The sequence below is a fragment of the Prionailurus bengalensis genome, chromosome A1 (assembly GCF_016509475.1).
Source record: "Prionailurus bengalensis isolate Pbe53 chromosome A1, Fcat_Pben_1.1_paternal_pri, whole genome shotgun sequence".
Classification (NCBI taxonomy): Eukaryota; Metazoa; Chordata; class Mammalia; order Carnivora; family Felidae; genus Prionailurus; species Prionailurus bengalensis.
Genome location: NC_057343.1, coordinates 213,230,510 through 213,250,538, shown reverse-complemented (window position 1 = coordinate 213,250,538; position 20,029 = coordinate 213,230,510). Strand labels below are relative to the sequence as shown.

The 20,029-nt window shown below is 40.1% G+C and overlaps 1 protein-coding gene and 1 pseudogene across 2 annotated transcripts; one reads left to right on the top strand and one right to left on the bottom strand.

Moving 5' to 3' along the window:
- Positions 1 to 344: 344 nt before the first annotated feature.
- Positions 345 to 19,575, bottom strand: AMACR (alpha-methylacyl-CoA racemase). Of its 2 annotated transcripts, XM_043600267.1 has the most exons (5): positions 19,035 to 19,540; positions 15,967 to 16,110; positions 14,565 to 14,725; positions 11,055 to 11,241; positions 345 to 1,099 (listed from the first exon to the last, which is right to left on the bottom strand). In XM_043600267.1, the coding sequence occupies exons 1-5, from the start codon at positions 19,279 to 19,281 to the stop codon at positions 690 to 692; spliced, it is 1,149 nt and encodes a 382-aa protein (XP_043456202.1). In that variant the 5' UTR covers positions 19,282 to 19,540; the 3' UTR covers positions 345 to 689. The 2 variants fall into 2 exon arrangements, with proteins under 2 accessions (XP_043456202.1, XP_043456211.1); XM_043600276.1 differs by lacking the exon at positions 14,565 to 14,725 and having other exon boundaries at positions 967 to 1,099; positions 19,035 to 19,575.
- On the top strand, positions 6,248 to 7,138 carry LOC122494827 (annotated as a pseudogene).
- Positions 19,576 to 20,029: the final 454 nt, after the last annotated feature.

Sequence of the window (20,029 nt, the reverse complement as noted above, 5' to 3'; positions counted from 1 at the left end):
CATTGTATAAAACTGCCCTAGGGCTGAGAAACACAGGAAGTTTCACAAGAGACATGGTAGGTGATGCTAAGAGGCAGCCACACAGAGCCGGGCTCTAGTCCTATGGTCTAGATGGACAGTGGGGGTTATCTGAAGGAAACATCAAGAACGTTTTCTAAAATTACAATTCAAAGATGCTGGCTGAAAGATTTTCTTACCACACCACATTAAAAGGATCGGACTTTTCTAAGGACTTCATTTTGGTAAATAGTAGAGCCAACGTTATTTAAATGAGTCACAAATTGCTTTTTAAGTGCTATTTCAAGGACTTTCTTGAAAACTTTTCAGAAACTTAAAAGCAGAAGTAAACTTTAGGGGGGAAAGGCTTTATTTAATAAAAACCATTATATTCATCCATTGAAAGTATATGATTCATATCTTAATATTAAAAATATAATCTATCAAGTAAATTGAAAAGCAGAAAAACTGCCACAATTTAATATTAGTAAATTAAAAACATTCCTAAATCAATAATCATGTTAACCATTTTCAGAATTCAATCATTACTGTGTACTCACAGTCTTGTTTCTTGATTAGAACAGCTGGTCTACCAGGATGCTGTTCCTTCGTGTTTCTGTGCACACAATTTTATGTATTATCCCACACTGAACACGTAATATTCAATTCACTTGAGCTGTGAGGCCTGGAATTTAGAGATTAGCTCGTGGCTTATTAATTTCAATGATTTTATCTGAGGTAAGCTGATTGATCTCTACCTGACTGAACCCAAACTCTTGAAGTATCTCTTCAGTATGTTCTCCTACAAAAGGATCCCTCTTGGAAGAAGGGACAGCGGGGGTGTCTGACAGCAGAGGTGCAGGGCGGGGACTCACACGCTGCTCCTCATCAGTGATAAATGAGCCTCGTTCTTTGTTATGATCATGCTGGGTGACCTCTTCAAACGTCAGAACTGGAGTCACACACGCATCTGTGCCATCGAAGATCTGACACCACTCTTCTTTGGTCTTCTTTGCAAATACCTCTGTGAACCTCCTCTTCATTTCTGGCCAATCAGTCACGCTCATTTGATTAGGAAACTCATCAGACTTTAGTCCAAGTCCTGAGAATAAAAACACAATTTCTTAAATTATTATGCTTTGGGTGGAGTGGTTATAGTCAATAAAATGAGTTTTGACCTCACCATAGTGTCCCAAATAGGGTGTCTTTAAGGGTTTCTCAGATGGGTCAAGAGACAAAATTCAAACTCAACTTGGAGCCAGTAGCTGGAAAGGGCAAAGGTAATAGGGTAGCAAGACTGAAAACCGACTTCCTACTGCCAAGATTTTATTATTTACATTTCACCAAAAGTAGTCTATTTGTAAAGGTCTAGTTTCCAGAAATTGATTTTTCCCTGAGTAGGTTTTCAAAAAGAAATTTCCTCAAGATGTTATTATCTGTCATACTGATTTCAAATAACCCCACATTTTATATAGTGTTCCCAAACCCTACAAAATATAAAATTTAAACAACTTTACACATGACTATCCCAGTTTTTAAGGAAGAAGTCTGAAGATAAATGATTAAATTCAAGATTGCAATTTAACATGTAATATTCGTCTCCCTTTATTTTGGACAAATAAAAGAGCTCTAGTCAAGCAGTGATATTTGACTCATTACCCTCTTACAAAACTGCTGTGAACTAGGAACAAAGGATTTGTAAGGTAACCAAAGACCCATGCAAAAAATTGTTCCCACAGCAAACAGGACAGAAAGTGGTCAACCAGTCAAATCATGAACGGGGCACACAGACTTCTGTGTCAAGCATGAAGGGGATCATGAAAAGCTCATCAACACATAGTGGAGAGAAAATGAAAGCATTCAGCTGGGGATTTAACAGAAAGGATGGCTTCTCGGCCCAGGACCTGCTCACTGCTTCCTTTATTAATTACAAGCACCTACCCCTGCAGACACACCTGAACTCCAGTGCTGATTAAATTATACCCCAAAAGCTACTTTACTAGAGTTTGGTGTAAATGTCATTTTCTATTCCCACAAGGAAGAGGGTTTTTAAATGTGGATCTTAGAGTGGAATAATCATGAAAGGACCTTCATATGCATGTGATTTTGCAGAAGTTCAGTCAAGTTAATCTAATAATTCTCACTTTTGTCATCCTTTCCTTCCCTATCATGTAGAAGAACGATGACTAATTAATTGCATGTAAGCTGCTTTGAAGAAGAAAATCCCTATAGAGGAAAGTAGATATGAATACTGCAGGCCCTTCTTAGGGTTTTGGGATATATAAGGAAATAAGGAGAACTCACATAGTTCTGGATAGTTGTGAAAAGATACCTGTGGGATAAACAAGTAAATTTCCCTCTGACCCATTCATATACGAGGAAAAACATTGAGCCATTACTTCAGGTTTATCACTATAATCTACACACACACAAAAATGTTCCTAAGGATATCTTTTACTTTTCTTCTTTTTCCTAACTACCCCAAACTCTGTGATTGAAAAACAAATAAAGTGGCCAATTAGCCAAAAAACAGTGATTTAGATCATAGCTACTGTTATAAATATCTTTGCATGCTTTTCAGTTTTTTTTTAATCAGAATGTGATCAGAATCATAATACTAAATAAAATTGGATCCAATATGCTCTCCCTGTAACAGACATTATATTTGAGATTAATGGTCTCACAGGTTAAAGTTTGTATACTGGAAAAAATACTAGAAATCAAAAGACTCCAGCTCCTACCCCTAATTCTGACACCCCAGCTTTTCCACTGTCTTATTATCCTTTCTCAGCCCATAGTTTCCTATCCTGCCCATGACTCTGATCAAGGCCACAGGACTAACTACCAATGGTTTAGGATAGGCTGTTTCTTGTGCTCTTGACATTCCTGTATGGAACTCTAAAACCACTCCCCTACATGAATATAATTGTAGATTGCAGATAGTTTTTATAGCATAATCAATTATTAAATTTAAACAGACTTTTAAGGACTGGCCTGTAGACTCAGACTATTTAAAACCTGGGAAAGTATGTTTTGATTTCCAAAAAGTGATCTTATATACACATGTAACACATACACATACATACACACAATTACACAAAATACTTATTATTTTAAGTACATGCCATAAACTTTACTGCTCTGTAACACAATATTAGGCATATATTAAACAGTTAAAAACTCATGTTGTAAGTATGCAATGATACATGTACAAAGATTAATGTTTATTAGTAAATAAATATTTGTTACAATGCAAAGCTGTGGAAAAAACGTAAACGAACTTGAATAAGGAAACATTTAAATTTTAGTACAGGCGTACCATACAGTTTCATATGGCTGCTAGGTATATCATGAGGGTGCAGAATTTTTGTATTGACAAGAAAGGACATCTTTAGTATACTGTTGAATACAAAAAGACAGCTATTAATTCTAAGTTTGGATAATTTATATTATATATAAATACAATTTATAAATAAATAAAACAACTGTGATGGTATGTGCACAGAAAAAGTTCTTGAAAGCCACATCCCAAACTTTCCCCAAGTGAAAGAACAAGAGAGAATTTTTACTTCTTTAAAAATTCTGTATTACATTCTTTTCTAAGATACGTATTATTTTGAATTACTTTTCATCTTTTAAAAATTGTGGTAGCATAAAATTTATAGTAATTCTATTTAATTTTTTGAGGACCTGCCCTATTACGTTCCCACTAGTAATGCACAGGGGGTTGCAGTTTCCTCACAACCTTGACAACAGTCGTTATTGTCTGCTTTTCTTTTAATAAGATTTTGAAATTTTAAAACAACTTAAAAATTCTCTACTGCTTATCTGAATATACTTATGTCTTGTTATCTCAAAACGTCATGAAATTCTCTGTATTTACAGATTTTTTTTTTTTTGCCCCAGAAAGCAGCAGAGACACAGTACAGTAGAATTTTTACCTTATAAAAACCTTGTGTATTATGTTAAGATTAAAGTATGGTCTCAAAGATCTCAAATATAAGATAAAATGAATAAGGTAATAAAATCAGTATAGATGTGGCAGCTTGTCCAGCTGGGCCTGAGAGAGAAATAATGTATATGTGATTAATAAAAGTAGTACTTTTGTAAATAAATATTGTGAAAGAAAGAGAATGCTGTGGCATTTTGGCATGGACTATGTAGATTCACCAAAGCTGGTTTAACATGTTAAGCCGGCCTGAAGCACAAACCACCTGTCAGCCAAGGATCCCTCGTGAACTCTGAACGGAGAGAGGAGGTTAAGGACACCATACAAGGCTGTGGATACACAGAGAGGAGGCTGTAAAAAATCAGAGTGGTTACAGAGTTTAGACTTAGAAAGAGAAAGCCCAGGAGAAAGTGGTCAGAAGATGAAGGGCTGGAGCAATCAGCCTGCTAGAATAATGTCTCATTTCATTTTCAATATTTCCAGAAAAATTCACTCCTTGTGGTGGAGTGTGGATGTTAGAAATGATCATTCCAAACACGTATGTTTTAAGATAACAATAAGACATGCCAAGGAGGGAAGTTAACTTCTGGAATGGCAGAGCAAGAACCTTCAGAAACCTGTTCTTGCATAAAAGCAACAGAACCCTGGCACAAACTGTCAGAATGAACTTTTTTGTAACTCTGGAAATTAAAAGTTTACAACAATCCAAAGAGCATTTATTTAGGAAAAACAACTGCATCTCATAAGATCAGTAAGCCTTGTGGTATTGTAACTTGCACTAATTTCTCCCTCTCTCCCCAGCTCTGTGGTAGTCATGAAAACCAACAGACTCTCAGTCACAGCTCTGTAAAACAACTAGCAGGATAACAGCCACGGCAGGACAGAAATGAGTTGAGAGCTTCCCCCAAATCCCATCCCCCAAGAACTGCCATTTGTCTAGCAGCTCCCTGAAAGGCTCCATTCTCATGGCTTGTCTTTATTTGATCTGACTTGGAGCTCACAATGCCTTATTTCTGGAACACTGTTAACATTTATCAAAAAAAAAAAAATCAGTGACAACTATTTAATATCATAGCTATCTGAGGTGGCATTCCCTGTTGGGATAACAAGAAGCTGACAAATAAAAGAAAAAAAGTGGGGAATAGGATGTTCATGGTAGGCTTTGAAATGCTCCAACATATTTCCGGGAATTTAGAAGGCACATATATAGGGCTATGAGTATGCCCAGGAAAGATCTGAGAAGGTCCTAATCTTTCACCTCTGGCTGACCCTGAGTCTGCACAAGCAAGAAGTAAAGACACAGAAAAGGATGGGAAATTTATTGGTTCAAGGCATTTAAGGACATCTCTATCCAATTATTACCTGATGACCAAGCTAACCAAACAGACTTCTGTGGCTGCACATACCAAAGAACACAGATTTAGTCCAAGAAAGTCATTACATAAACAAATAGCAGCAATAATAAATCCAGGATAGGGGAGAGGGAAGGGAAGTGAAGACCTGATTTCCCAAGTCGTCATTTTACATTATTTCAAATATCCAATTTCAACAAAACTTGTGAGACATGCAAAGAAGGAAGCAAATGTGGCCCTTACACAAGACAAAAAGGAATCAACAGAAACTGTCCCTGAAAAAAATCCAGATACTGGACTTACTAGACAAAGACTTTAAATCAACTAGTTATTTTAAATATATTCAAAGCACTGAAGGAAACCATGTCTGAAAAATTCAACAAAATTTGAGAATGATGTCTAATCAAAGAGAATATCAATAAAGAGTTAGATTGTTAAAAAAAGAAGCCAAATAGAAATTCTGGAATTGAAAAGTATATAACAAATAAAACTTTCATTAGAAGGACTCAGCAAGGGGCACCTGGGTGGCTCAGTTGGTTGAGCATCCAACTTTGGCTCAGGTCATGATCTCGCGGTCCGTGAGTTCGAGCCCCACGTTGGGCTCTGTGCTGACAGCTCAGAGCCTGGAGCCTGTTTCAGATTCTGTGTCTCCCTCTCTTGCTGTGCCCCTCCCTCATTCATGCTCTGTCTCTCTTTCTCTCAAGCATAAATAAAACATTAAAAAAATTTTTTTTTTAAAAAGAAGGACTTAGCAACAGACATGAACTGACAAGAGAAAGAATCAGCCAACTCACAAAGAGGTATACTGAGGAAAGAAAGAAAAGAGAATAACAAAAAGAGAATAAAGAAAAATGAACAGAACCTCAGAGACCTGTAGGACACCATCAAGAATACCAAAATATGGAGTCATCAGAGCTTCTTCCAGACATGCGTCTTCCCTTGTTTCCTGGACTCTCTTCACAGCATGGCCCCCAAATGCCAGTCTTCACTCTCACCTCAAATGAAGAAACTGAGACTGCCTCTTGCCTCCAAGCCAGAGGAGACAGCACCCTCTCAACCCTTGCCAAAGGGAGAACAAGAACAGCCAACAACTGAACATCCTGATGAAGTACAAAATGGAACAGACAGACTTAATGAATAAGCCAGTGAGAAGACTTTGAAAGTAGAACAGAAATATAAGAAACTCTGCCAACCATTTTTTCAGAAGAAGTTGGAATCGACTGCCAAAATCCCACAAGGGGGTAACAATCCCACAAGTGTCTGCACTGCTTGGGAAGGAAGATGAAGAGGCACTACATTACTTGACAAGAGGTGAAGTGACAGCATTTGAAGATATTAAATCAAGTTACAGGATAGATTTTTATTTTGATGAAAACCCTTACTTTGAAAATAAAGGTCTCTCCAAAGAATTTCATCTGAATGAGAGTGGTGATCCATCTTCAAAAGCTACTGAAATCAGATGGAAATCTTGAAAGGTTTTGATGAAATGTCCAAGTCAAATGCAGAAGAAAGCCAGCGGAAAGAGACAGCATGAGGAACCAGAAAGCTTCTTCACCTGGTTTCCTGACCATTCTGATGCAGGTGCAGACGAGTTAGGAGATGTCATCAAAGAGGATATTTGATCAAATTCATTCAAGTACTACTTGGTTCCCAATATGGATGATGAAGATGGGAATGGAGAAGGAGGGGGGGGGGAGACTAGAAGATACTGATGAATAAGGAGATGAGGATGAAGGTGATGGAGACGATGACGAGGGGCAGGAAGGGGAAGATGACTAATGGAACATTAACAGGTTCCAACCTTCCTTTTGGGATTTTCTCCAGTCCCTGGGAGCAAGTTGCAGTCCTTCCCCCCACCCCTACCTTAGCTCATTTGTCCTGTTTTTTTGAAGTCTCTTTTCTCTCCCATTACACCATGGTTTTCAACTTATTTGGGGGGGGGGGGGGAATACCATGAGCAGAATACAGTGGGAAAAGAATCTCTGCCCCTTTCTCTTCGACATTCAATTTTTATCCTTTCCTGTCCCAACAAAAACTTAACGGAATCAATGCTACTGTGCTCTGTGGGAAAAAAGAAAAATTTTCTACTCCCTTAGCTCTGCTGGAAGCTGGAAGGTGGTAGGCCCCTGTGTAGTAGTACATAGAATTCTAGCTTTTTCCCTCCTTTCTCTTTCTATTGGGCTCAGAGATTACTCTGTGTCTGTATATGAATATGTAAGGTTAGCATTTACCAACATTTAACTGCCTACTTTCTCCTGTTTAAAAAAAAGAAAAAAGAAATTTAAAAAATGGGGTTATAGAAGGTCAGCAAAGGGTGAGTTTGAGATGTTTGGGTGAGCCTTTTGACAACATGGCTTCTCTGCTGGCATGTTTAATTATGATGCTTAACAGACATCTTTGCAGTTTTAGATGACATTTTTAAAACAAAATTCTCTCCTAATGATAACTTGAGCCCTGCCACTTGAGGGGAGAATCAGAAGAACCTGTAGGATCTTATGTGAAACTGACATTGTCTATTGTAATTTTGTTCCCGTTTATTTTTAATTTTTCTTTCTGTTTCACTAGAAAGGAAAGATGATGCTCAATTTAAAAAATTTTTTTCAACGTTTTAATTTATTTTTGGGACAGAGAGAGACAGAGCATGAACGGGGGAGGGGCAGAGAGAGAGGGAGACACAGAATCGGAAACAGGCTCCAGGCTCTGAGCCATCAGCCCAGAGCCCGACGCGGGGCTCGAACTCACGGACCGCGAGATCGTGACCTGGCTGAAGTCGGACGCTTAACCGACTGCGCCACCCAGGCGCCCCGATGATGCTCAATTTTAAATGGTAAAGTCCACAAGCTGTTTTATTACAAGAAAGCTAAATGTGTACATACACACACACAAATACCAACATATGCATTAAGGGAGTCTCACAAGAAGAGAGACAGAAAAAGGCAGAGAAAATCCTAGAAGAAAAAATGTCTGAAAAATTCCCAAATTTGATGAAAAACAAATTACTTGCACATCCAAGAATCTCAAGGAAATCAAGCAAGATAAACTCAGAGATCCACACTTAGAAGAAAAATGAGCTCAGTGAGGTTGCAGGAAATAAGATCAATATACAAAAGTAACTACTTACTATGTATTTCTATACACTAATAATGAACAATACAAAAATGTACCATTTACAATTGCATCAAAAATACTAAAATTCTTCTATAAATTTAGCATAATAAGTGCAGGTGTGTGCACTGAAAATTACAAAGTATCATTGAAAAAATTCTAGACCTCTATAAATGAAAAGCATCATATATGTTCATGGGTATTAAGGCTTAATACTGGTAAGATGGCAATACTCCCCAGACTGATGCACAATTCAGCACAACCCTTATCAAAATCCCAGCTGCCTTTTTTGCAGAAATTGGCAAGATGATTCTAAAATACATATGGAGGGGCCCCTGGGTGGCTCAGTCGGTTGGGCGTCCAACTTCGTTTCATGTCATAATCTCGTGGTTCATGGGTTCAAGCCCCATGACAGGCTCTGTGCAGATTGCTCAGAGCCTGGAGCCTGCTTCAGATTCTGTGTCTCCCTCTCTCTCTACCCTTCCCTGACTCACACTCTGTCTCTCTCTCTCAATAATAATAAGCATTAAAAACAATACATATGGAAATGGAAGGGACCCTGAATAGTCAATCTTAAAAAAGAACAAAATTGGAAGACTCACACTTCCAAATTTCAAACCTACTACAAAGCTACAATGATCAACACAGTGTGGTACTGACATAAGGGTAGACATGTATATCAATGGAAGAGAACTGAGTCCAAAAATAAACCCTTACAATTATGGCCAACTGATTTTCAACAAAGACGCCGAAACCATTCAATGGAGAAAGAATAGTCTTTTTGACAAACAGTGCTGGGAAAACTGGATAGCCATATGCAAAACAATGAAGTTGGACCCCTACCTCACCCCATACAAAAAAATTAATCATAATTTAACAGAGACCTAAATGTGGGTGTTGAAACTATACAAATTTTAAAAGAAAACACGGGAGTGAGACCGTAAAATTGGGAGTTCTCTGAATAATTTCTATGTAATATTTACTAAAGGCTAAGTATAAAAATGTGCTAATAGATCTTACATATGTTATTAGAACTCAACAATAGCTGTAGCAATTGTTTAGAACTCAAACTAACATTTTTTTTCTTTTTCTGTTGATTTATTTTTGAGTGAGAAAGAGACTGAGCGCAAGCTGGGGAGGGCCAGAGAGAGAGGAAGACACAGAATCTGAAGCAGGCTCCAGGCTCCAAGCTGTCAGCACAGAGCCTGACAAGGGGTTCGAACTCACAAACCATGAGATCATGACCTGAGATGAAGTCAGATGCTTAACCAGCTGAGCCACTCAGCTGAGCCTAACAAAATTTTTTCAATGAGTTTATTTTACCATTGTCATTTAGAATTGTCTGTGAATGATGATGACAAAAAGCTGACTGATGGGCACCTGGGTGGCTCAGTCCGTTGAGTGTCGACTCTTGATTTTGGCTTAGGTCATGATCCTAGGGGCATGGATTGTGCCCTGTGTTGGGCTTTGTGCTGAACTCGCAGCCTGCTTAAGATTCTCTCTCCCTCTCCCCTTCTGCCCCTCTTCTCCACTCACACTCTGTCTAAAAAAACAAAAACAAAAACGGACTGAAGTTTAGTCAATTTTATTATTACGTTTAAATTCTCTATAGACAATGCATAAATATACAAGATTTATGTCAGGTACAAACTTCACCTTGCTATATCCCTCCTGCCTTCCAAGGCCCTGCACCACTGAGGTAAGGGTGTTGATCCCTCTGTGTTCAGCCCCTCATATAGCATTGTTCTGTCCCTAATTTTGAATTAATACCTTCCATTCTTAGTTTTAATTTTGGAACAGAAAGACTTTTATGATCTACATAAACCATCTTGTTGTTTGTTTTTCCAACTATATTTAAGTTAGTGAAGTTAATATTGTTGATCATAAAACGCTTTCTGATGCTAGCAAAAAACAATGATTTCAGCTATATGCAAACAACTTTGAGTAGTATATTGCATCTGAAAAGCTACAAAACATAATGAGACTCCAACCGTGAAGTTGAAAAGACAGACACACCATGACCAGCTTGTCATACCTCTTCAATGTATATTCTAAAACTTCTTAGCTATTCATTTACCTGTAAAGTAAACTTCAAATTCAAACATGTTACAGGAACAAAATGTTAGTCTGCTTGTTTAATTAGAAAAGAAGAGATCGCAAATTCTCCTGCTAACTTGTGGCCACATGCAAATGAGACAAGAATCTGCAAGAAAGGTAAACTGTAGAAGCATCAAGTGATAGTAACATATTCCAACAGAATCTTATTCACCGAAGTCACGTTGTGCTCTGGCACCCCATGGGGGCATCTATCAAGGAATAAGAACTGGCAGAACCAGCACATCATTTCTGAGAATAAGACAGGGGCAAGCAAGGGCAACATAAATATCTAACACCGCTGAGTATGAAATGTAACAAAAAATTGAACTCGCATAAAATGGATTATTTTTTAAAACTCTGAGCTATTTTATAGACTTACGAAAGTATCTGTAAATTTAAACATAAGGGAAGTGCCCCACAATATAATTATAATTATAATCATAAAGTGGATATATAATAAAAGACATAATGAATTTAAAAGGCCTAAAATCGAGGTTAAAGAACACCCACAAGAAAAGGGGAGGGAGCAGGAGAGGCACAGGAATATTACTTACCTTTGATTAGCAGCTTGTAGAACTGGGGTTCTATTGCTCCAACAGCCATGAAGCCCCCATCTGCTGTCCTGTAGGTTGTGTAGAAAGGTGCTCCACCATCTAGCATGTTCTGTCCTCGAGGTCGTTCCCACAGTCCTACTTGTTGAGATTTCCACAGAAAAGAACTTAGGTATGCCGTTCCTTCCACCTTTGGAAAAGAAACAGTATACAATATGAATCCAGACATTTAAACTATAAAACAACAATTAATTTCCACTTAGTTGTTTTTTTAACATTTGTGTAACAATGTTTCTTAGAGTACAGGAAGACTGTATCTAATTACACAACTTCTTGATATTTCAAGAAAGTGTGTTAGAACAGGTTTATGATAGAGGGTTTCTCCACTATTCAGTTCAGAAAATACAGTTCAGAAAAGACTTAGAAGGAACTACTTTTGTTGTTCTTTTCAAATAAGACTGCCAAATGTTGATAATGTTTGAAGCCAAGTGAGGGTACACGGAAGTTCATTATATATTCTCTCCATAATTATATACATTAAAAACTTTCAGGATAGGGGCACCTGGGTGGCTCAGTCGGTTGAGCCTCTGACTTTGGCTCAGGTCATCTCACAGTTTGTGGGTTCAAGCCCCACATCGGGCTCTGTGCTGACCGCTTGCTCAGAGCCTGGAGCCTGCTTCAGATTCTGTGTCTCCTTCTCTCTCTGCCCCTCTCCGGCTCATGCTTTGTCTCACTCTGTTTCTCAAAAATAAATAAATGTAAAAAAAAATTTTTTTTTTAACTGTCAGCATAAAAAGTTAAAAATAAAGCAAAGAGGTTTTGAAAAAATCTTTCTTTTGGTCTCAATACCTATAAACACATACACATAGGTAATAGGAAACGATCACATTTTAAAGGTAAACCACATTACAGTTAAATTTAGCATACTCTAGCTTGACTCCAAGCCAAAGAAAACTATATCTGAATATTTAATATACCTTAACAATCACTAGAAAGTTACACAATTAACATAAAATATGAGCAGCAGATATACAGGTTTTCTGAGTCCAGACAAACTAGTTTGGGAATGCCAACTTCCCACTGAGTTCTGAAATGACAGGAATGGATTCACATCTTCAGGTAGAATTGTCACAAGGCTGGATGCATGTGGTTCTCCAGAGAAGACTACCTCCCTACCCTCAGGGCTTTATGATCCTAATGATTCTCGAACCCCAAGGAGAAGGCCAGCAAAGCAACCTCATATCAAATAGCTGGAATTGGGGGTCCACGGAGTTTCTCACAGTTACTGGCTATATCTTTGGAAACATCCCAACTTTCCCTTTAAACTTGAAATCTCACACACACCTGATTTTATGGCTCTGACAGCTGACATACCAAGTAGTATGTCACAGGGGCGCCTAGGTAGCTCAGTGGGTTAAGTGTCCAACTTCAGCTTAGGTGATGAGTTCACAGTTCGTGAGTTTGAGCCCCATATCGGACTCTCTGCTGTCAGTGCAGAGCCTGCTTTGGATCCTCTGTTTCCCTCTCTCTCTGCCCCTTCCCTGCTTGTTCTCTCTCTCTCTCTCTCTCTAAGGTAAATATTAAAAGAAAAAAAGATCAATCATACACCACACTTTAGAGATGGACACAAAGGACATGCAAATGTATCCTGATAAAAGTATCAGAAGGAAGAGAAATAGCACAGGGTTTAGCCTGTGAGAAGGAAGCATAAGCCAAGCCCCCAAGATAAGGGCCATGGAAATGGCTTTTGCAAAAGGTCACCAATGACAAATCCAATTTACAGTGTTCAGATCTAAACTCTTGAGACGGGTAACTGGGTGGCTCAGTCAGTTGAGCCTCTGACTCTTGATTTCAGCTCTGGTCATGATCTCATGGTTTGTGAGTTCAAGCTATATGTAAAGCTCTGCACTGACAGTGTGGAGCCTGCTTGGGATTCCCCCCCTCTCTGCCTCTCCCTTGTTCGCTTTCTCTTTCTCAATAAATAAACTTAAAAATATATAAAAAATAAATAAACTCTTGAGGTCTCTACTGACACCTGACCCTCTGACCATTCCTTTTTTTTTTTCTTTTAGCACTTTCTTTATCTTTTGTTTCCATGGAAACACTCCTCGGTTCTCCACTTTGCTCTCCTTATGCCCTGACTTCTCCTCTACTGCCCACTCTTCAAATATGGTGCTCTGTCCCCTTCCTTAGAGGACCACACGGTCTCATGTGGCTTCCAAATGACAATAAAACCTGTTTCTAGTCTGTAACTTCGAGTACTCACTCTGTCTGGATATCTGAAAGAGACTTCAAACTTGAAATGACCCAAACTGAATTCCTCTTATCATACAAGAATAACAACAACAATAATACCAAGTTCTTACATAGCACCTCCTCTGTGCCAGGCATTGTTTACACACTGAACAAGGCATCAATTCGCTTAGTTCTCTAACAATGCTATGAGGCAGGTACCATTACTGTCTCCATTTTACAAAGAAGAAGCCGAGGCACAGGGAGGTAAGTAACTCACCCAAGTCCCAGAACCAGTCAGCAGCAGAGCTGGGGTGGAGGAAACAGGTGCCAGAATCTGTGCTCTTAACCAATGACCCATACTGCCTCTTCCATTGGCAGTCCGCCCCCAAGGTGCCAGTGATGCCATCCACCAGGTCATCCAAGCCAGAAACACGGGAGCCACCCTTGACTCCTAGCTCCCCCTTTACTGCCAACGCGTCACCAGATCCTGGCAATTTTATGTCTCAAATAGCCCTCAGATCCACACCTGTTCCACCATCAATGACTTTAGTACTTGCTCGTATCTCCCAGCAACAACCCAGTAACTGTCCCTCTGCCTCCAGTCTTGTCTTCCTCAAACCCATCTTCCTTCTCCCTCCAAAGATCTGTCCAAATGCAAATACATACGTAGAATGCTGGATTGGGCTCTTATCAACTGGCTGTGAGAACTTGGGCAAATTTCTATGCTTCAGTTTCTCCTTTCTTCAAATAAAGTATTCCAAGTGGAACTGGTGTTTTGAGGATTAGGAGAAATCGCACAGGGAAAGCGCCTAGCATAACGCAAGGCACGTACTCAGTGCGTGACAGTGAAAAAACTGAAGCTTCGTGATGTTGGAGTCTCCCCTGCAAACTGTAACAGGAAATTCTAGACTGGCTACTTTAGCACCCTTAAGAATCTTCTCTGTTTGCTAAGGGAGACTTCCTTCCCGAGCCCAGTTTTTAATGAAGATTGCTTGAAAACTGTATTCTAAGCACAAGAAATGGCAGGGGAAGATTGTTGAAACCAACGCAGGAATCAGATGAGTCATGAAAAGTTTAGAAAACTGATTCTACAAACAAGATACTCAATGAAAGGATATGAGGCTATTTAAAAAAAAAAAAAAAAAAAAGGATATCCTGGATAATTTGGATTCAAACTTCAAATCTCATTTATCTCTTATTCACAAAACAATCTGAGGCAGCCACCTATCATACTTAGAACAACTGGTAGGCTTATCACCTCCCCCAGTTAACACTTACCATGCTGGCATCAATGACCTGACCTTTGCCAGAGCGTGTGCGTTGAAAAAGAGCCAACAAGATGCCCAGTGTGCACATGAGGCCACCACCACCAAAGTCAGCCAGGAGATTCAGCGGTGCATACGGATTCTCACCACTTCTGCCAATCTTTGACAGAATACCTACATAATTTAAAGAAATCAAGGAACACGAAATGTAAATTTAATGTCACTTTTAAATAGATACATGAACATCTTACGAGGAATAACCAATCATTCTAGTTGCCAACATGGTGAAAACCGGTACATGATGCTTTTCCAAATCTAAACCTAGTCAGCATATTTATAAACAGGCTTTTCCCCCAACAAGGCCCCTTGTTTTCTTTTGTTGTTGTTTTCTCTCTAAAACTTTATTCCAACTAACACTTTCGGACTTTTATTGCTAAGTTTTTACTCACTGAGTTTTGAGGAAAAAATTATTGTTAGCAATTTAGATTATGGCTTACCAACAGTTATGATCCACTTTCAGTCTTATTAGAGATGCAGGAAAATAATCAAACACAAGAAAAAATAAAAGTAATTCTATTTTTAAATAGATGGAAAAAACAATTCTACCCACACTCTCATCCTCAATCTTTAAATGTGTACTCACAGGAAATTTGAGGCCTTTATTCAACAACACACAGTTTCTTAGAATTCTAGGATCAGGCCATTCTAAGACATGTTCTCACAGGCAAAAATTCTAATAAAGTGACAATATGACCTGAAAGCTACAGGTATTCATAGAAGTCTAAAATGGTGACTCAGGCAATGATTCAGAATGGAGGTGGAAAGAAAGGGGAGTTCAGATCAAACTCTATCAGCATTTTAGAACTGTACAACAGCCATCCCCATTACCACCAAGGCTCTTACTTCCTGGCAGGGTCTTGCCTGAGAATTGTAGTGAGAAATGTAGTAAGTAAATGTGACTAGTGAGAGTATATTATCCCTCAAATGGGTCAAGTCAGAGGGAAAGGGGTTGGGAATAAGTGTTCTATGACAAACCAACTCTTTTCATTTTTTTTTTTTTTTAACGTTTATTTATTTTTGAGACAGAGAGAGACAGAGCATGAACGGGGGAGGGTCAGAGAGAGGGAGACACAGAATCCGAAACAGGCTCCAGGCTCTGAGCTGTCAGCACAGAGCCCGACGCGGGGCTCGAACTCATGGACCGCGAAATCATGACCTGAGCCGAAGTCAGCTGCCTAACCAACTGAGCCACCCAGGCGCCCCAACAAACCAACTCTTTTCAAACCATGCTCTCCTTATTGATTCTGATAAATATTTAAATTTTCACCTTTAAAAAATTCTTTTTAGTTAGTGTAACTGTAAATCTTGACTGGGAACAAAATAAAAGGTGTAGAGAAATTATTTTGTCAACATACCTGACAAAGCCAAATAGTTGATGTCATGGCCTGCTACCCTGCAGAATCTTCCTGACTGGCCAAATCCACTCAACCTGGCATAGATGAGCTTTGGATTCTCCCTCTGCAGAATCTCCGGGCCTAGCTGGAGTTTTTCCATAACACCTTAAGAGAAAGGGAACAAAGATTTTTTTTTTTTTTTTTTTTTTTTTAAGAGGGATGAATTGAGGATAGGAACAATCCTCTCTCTGTGGCAAACATAAAATGGCACTCTTCCAAATCATACCGGTAACGTTTGTTGTGGGTTTTAGCACGTTTCCAATAATTAAGGACACAGAGTGAAGCCACCATTTCTGGAATGTGTGACTTCTGCCCCCAAATCCTATTTCCTTCCAGCCCCACCTTAATTCCCTTCAGGCATATGCAAGTTCCTGCAAGCCCCATAGTGGGCCATTCCTTCCTTTAGTCAGTGCCTTTATAGTTCCCCAAATACTCTCCTTAGTAATTTATTAGAAATGGCTTGTTCTCCTAGAACAGTTACTCTGGGGCTGAATTTGGTCAAAAATTCACTTTCGAAAGCTTTTAAGGTCTTTTCTTTTTCTGTGCCCCCATCATCTGCCACCTTCTACCTCACACTTTTGTGCTTTTGTGTATATATTCCATCATCTTCCCCTCAGTTTAGAAGCTCCTCTGGCAGGATTCACACCTGATCTGTTTCCATGGGTCTCTGAAGTGCCTAGCATGGGCATCTTCACAAAAAAGCTCACCAAAATGTCAGTGATAAAATTTGTTACAATACCATCTAAGAGCTCTTATGAATAAGTATAGTATTTATTGCACAAGATCCAGATAACTAGTATTTTTAACCTCCTGGGATTAAACATAATGAAGACTAAATATTTACAGTTTTGTCTTCCTAAAGCTATAATCAATTACAGAAAACTCTAGTCTTCTACCTAAACACCAGCCACAATCCTCTCATCTGACAGCTACATCTGTATTCACAGCTCTATTTTCCTTCTTTTTTTAAAAAAATTTTTTTTAATGTTTATTTATTTTTGAGACAGAGAGAGACAGAGCATGAACGGGGCAGAGTCACAGAGAGAAGGAGACACAGAATCTGAAGCAGGCTCCAGGCTCTGAGCTGTCAGCACAGAGCCCGACGTGGGGCTCCAACCCACGGACCGCGAGATCATAACCTGAGCCGGAGTCGGACGTTTAACCGACTGAGCCACCCAGGCACCCCTCTATTTTCCTTCTAATTGCAAGATCGTGGAGTCAACCATGTTGAGCCTCTATCTTTAAATGGGGCATTATTAAATTATGATATAATCCTAATTATTAAATTATCATAATCCTCCAATCTGGCTGTGTGAATAAATGATTTAACATTTAATATGCCTGGTGCCCCACAGATATTCAATTCATTCACCAAACATTTACTGACTTCCTGCTATATGTCAGGCAAAGCTTTGGATTTGTACTTTGAGCAAGATTGCCCTGGGAGCTGAGAATGGATCCAAATTGTGCTAGACCCACACATCATCTTTAAAAAGGCTGTTACAACAGCGTGAAGAAAGCTACAGAAGCTAAGGAGGAAGAATGTCTGGATTCCTGATAACTGAAAGCAAATGCAGTTAACAATATTTGGAGTCATGGGCAGAGTACAGGGTTTGGATTCAGGCAGCTGGGAGAGTACTGGTTCCATTTAATGAGAAAAATAACACAGGAGGATGGGAATGCAAGCTGGTGCAGCCACTCTGGAAAACAGTATGGCAGTTCCATAAACTAAAAATAGAACTACCCTACGACCCAGCTATTGCACTACTAGGTATTTACCCAAGGGATACAGGTTGTGCTGTTTCAAAGGGACACATGCACCCCCATGTTTATAACAGCACTATCAACAATAGCCAAAGTATGGAAAGAGCCCAAATGTCCCTCGATGGATGAATGGATAAAGAAGATGTGGTGTATATATATAAAATGGAGTACTACTCGGCAATCAAAAACAATGAAATCTTGCCATTTGCAACTATGCGGATGGAACTGGAGGGTATTATGCTAAGTGAAATTAGTCAGAGAAAGACAAATATATGACTTCACTCATACATGGGCTTTAAGAGACAAAACGGATGAACACAAGGGAAGGGAAACAAAAATAATATAAAAACAGGGAGGGGGACAAAACATAAGAGACTCAAATATGGAGAACAAACTGAGGGTTGCTGGAGGGGCTGTGGGGGGTGGGGGGTGGGCTAAATGGGTAAGGGGCACTAAGGAATCTACTCCTGAAATCATTGTTGCACCATATGCTAACTAATTTGGATGTAAATTTTAAATAAAAATAAAAAATAAAAAAATAAGTAACACAGGAGGAGACGTTATTCTCGGAGGTAAGATAATGTGCTTGTTTTGGGATTTATGGAAGTTGCAGTGCCTGGGAGATAGCCAGTTAAGACACGTGCACGGTCTGTGTATTTCAGCGGTCTATGGCTCTAAAAGACGGAGGTACGATTACAGATTTGGCCATCATCTGTGTATAAAAAGGTGAAAACAGTGGGGACGGAAAAGGTGGCTCCAGGAAGCAAACTGTAAACCAAATTGAGCTGAAGCTGGAAGGAACCTGGAACACCAGGATTTACCGCAGAGAATGTTAGCCGGGGTCTAGAGGCTTTAGACGGTACACCAACTCCCAAAACGACTATGTACCTACATGCAATTTTCCAGGAAGGCAATCTTTGGCTTTCCTTAGATTCTCACAGGATTCGGGACTCTCAAATAATTAAGAAAGACAAGCACAAATGAGTGATTACAAACAAAGAGAATCTGGGGAAGGGGGCGGAAATGGGTATAAGGAGAACAGGGGCAACCTCAGTATCTGAGATTCCAAGTATAGATCATCTCATGGGGGGACTGATCAACAATAGCAAACGCGACAGAAAAACCTAGAAAGGCAGTGACAGGAAAAGGTTCTGTCGGCAACAGAGCTTAGATGTGACGGGCTCGAACGGCCCAGCCCCTCCCTTCGGCGGGGACCTTTCCGGGTCTGGTCCCCCGTGGGAGCCGCGGAGGCGCCTGGGGCTCACCGTGGCGGAAGGGCTCCAGCACCACGTCCGCCTGGCGGCACAGGCGCCTCAGCACCAATGCCCCGTCCTGCCGCTTCAGGTTCAGCGCCAGCGAGCGCTTGCCCCGTGCCATGAAGCTGACGTCCCCTCTGGCGCCCGGCCGGTCCACACGCACCACTTGGGCCCCGAAGTCCGCGAGGACCATACCGCAGAACGGGCCTGGGGCCAGGCCGGCCAGCTCCAACACCCGGATACCCTGCAGCGCCATGGGACCCGGCTCTCCAAGTGAAGAAATCTCGGGTGGGCCAGACCTAGCCTAGACCGCCCGGGATGCGAGCCCCAAGCGGCCTCCAAGCGGTCCCTCCCTCCTGCGCCTGCGCAGGGCCGTCCCTCCTCCTCCTCCTCCTCCTCCGGTGCAGAGTCTGTACATTGGGAGGATCCTGGCCCCGCCTCCTGGCTAGTCCAATAGGTGGTTTTCCTTTCCGTTGGTTGCTTTCCCTTTGAGGGGTTGCGTGCCACTGGGTTCGGGCAGGCTTTCTTTGCCTCCCTCTGCAGCTCTTCTGTTAGAAGTTAAAGTAAGGCTTGTTAAACATTTTAACTTTCTTTCTTTCTTTCTTTCTTTCTCTTTCTCCCTCCCTCCCTCCATTCTTTATTTCTTTCTCTCTCTCTTTCTCTTTTCTTTCTTTTTCCCTCCCTCCGTTCTTTCTTTATTTCTTTCTCTCTCTCTTTCTCCCTCTCTCTTTCTCCCTTTCTTTCTTCCTTTCTTTCTTTTCTTTCTTTCTTTCTTTCTTTTCTTTCTTCCTTCCTTCCTTTCCTTTTCTTTCCTTTCTTTCTCTTTCTTTCCTTTCTCTTTCTGTCTTTCTGTCTTTCTTTCTTTCTTTCTTTCTTTCTTTCTTTCTGTCTTTCTTTCTTTCTGTCTTTCTTTCTTTCCCAGCAAAATCTAGTCTAACCAAGCAGCACCAACAAGGAGGTGGTTAGGAGCATTCTACCCCCAGGAGTTGGGAAGAGGCTTATAT

Excerpts from the sequence above, each read along its gene's own strand:
- AMACR (XM_043600267.1), bottom strand. The coding sequence starts at position 19,281 with ATGGCGCTGCAGGGTATCCGGGTGTTGGAGCTGGCCGGCCTGGCCCCA. Across the intron at positions 16,111-19,034 it reads GCTGGAGCCCTTCCGCCACG|GTGTTATGGAAAAACTCCAG; the intron begins GTGAGCCCCAGG and ends CTTTCTCTTAAG. Across the intron at positions 11,242-14,564 it reads AGGTCATTGATGCCAGCATG|GTGGAAGGAACGGCATACCT; the intron begins GTAAGTGTTAAC and ends TCTTTTCCAAAG.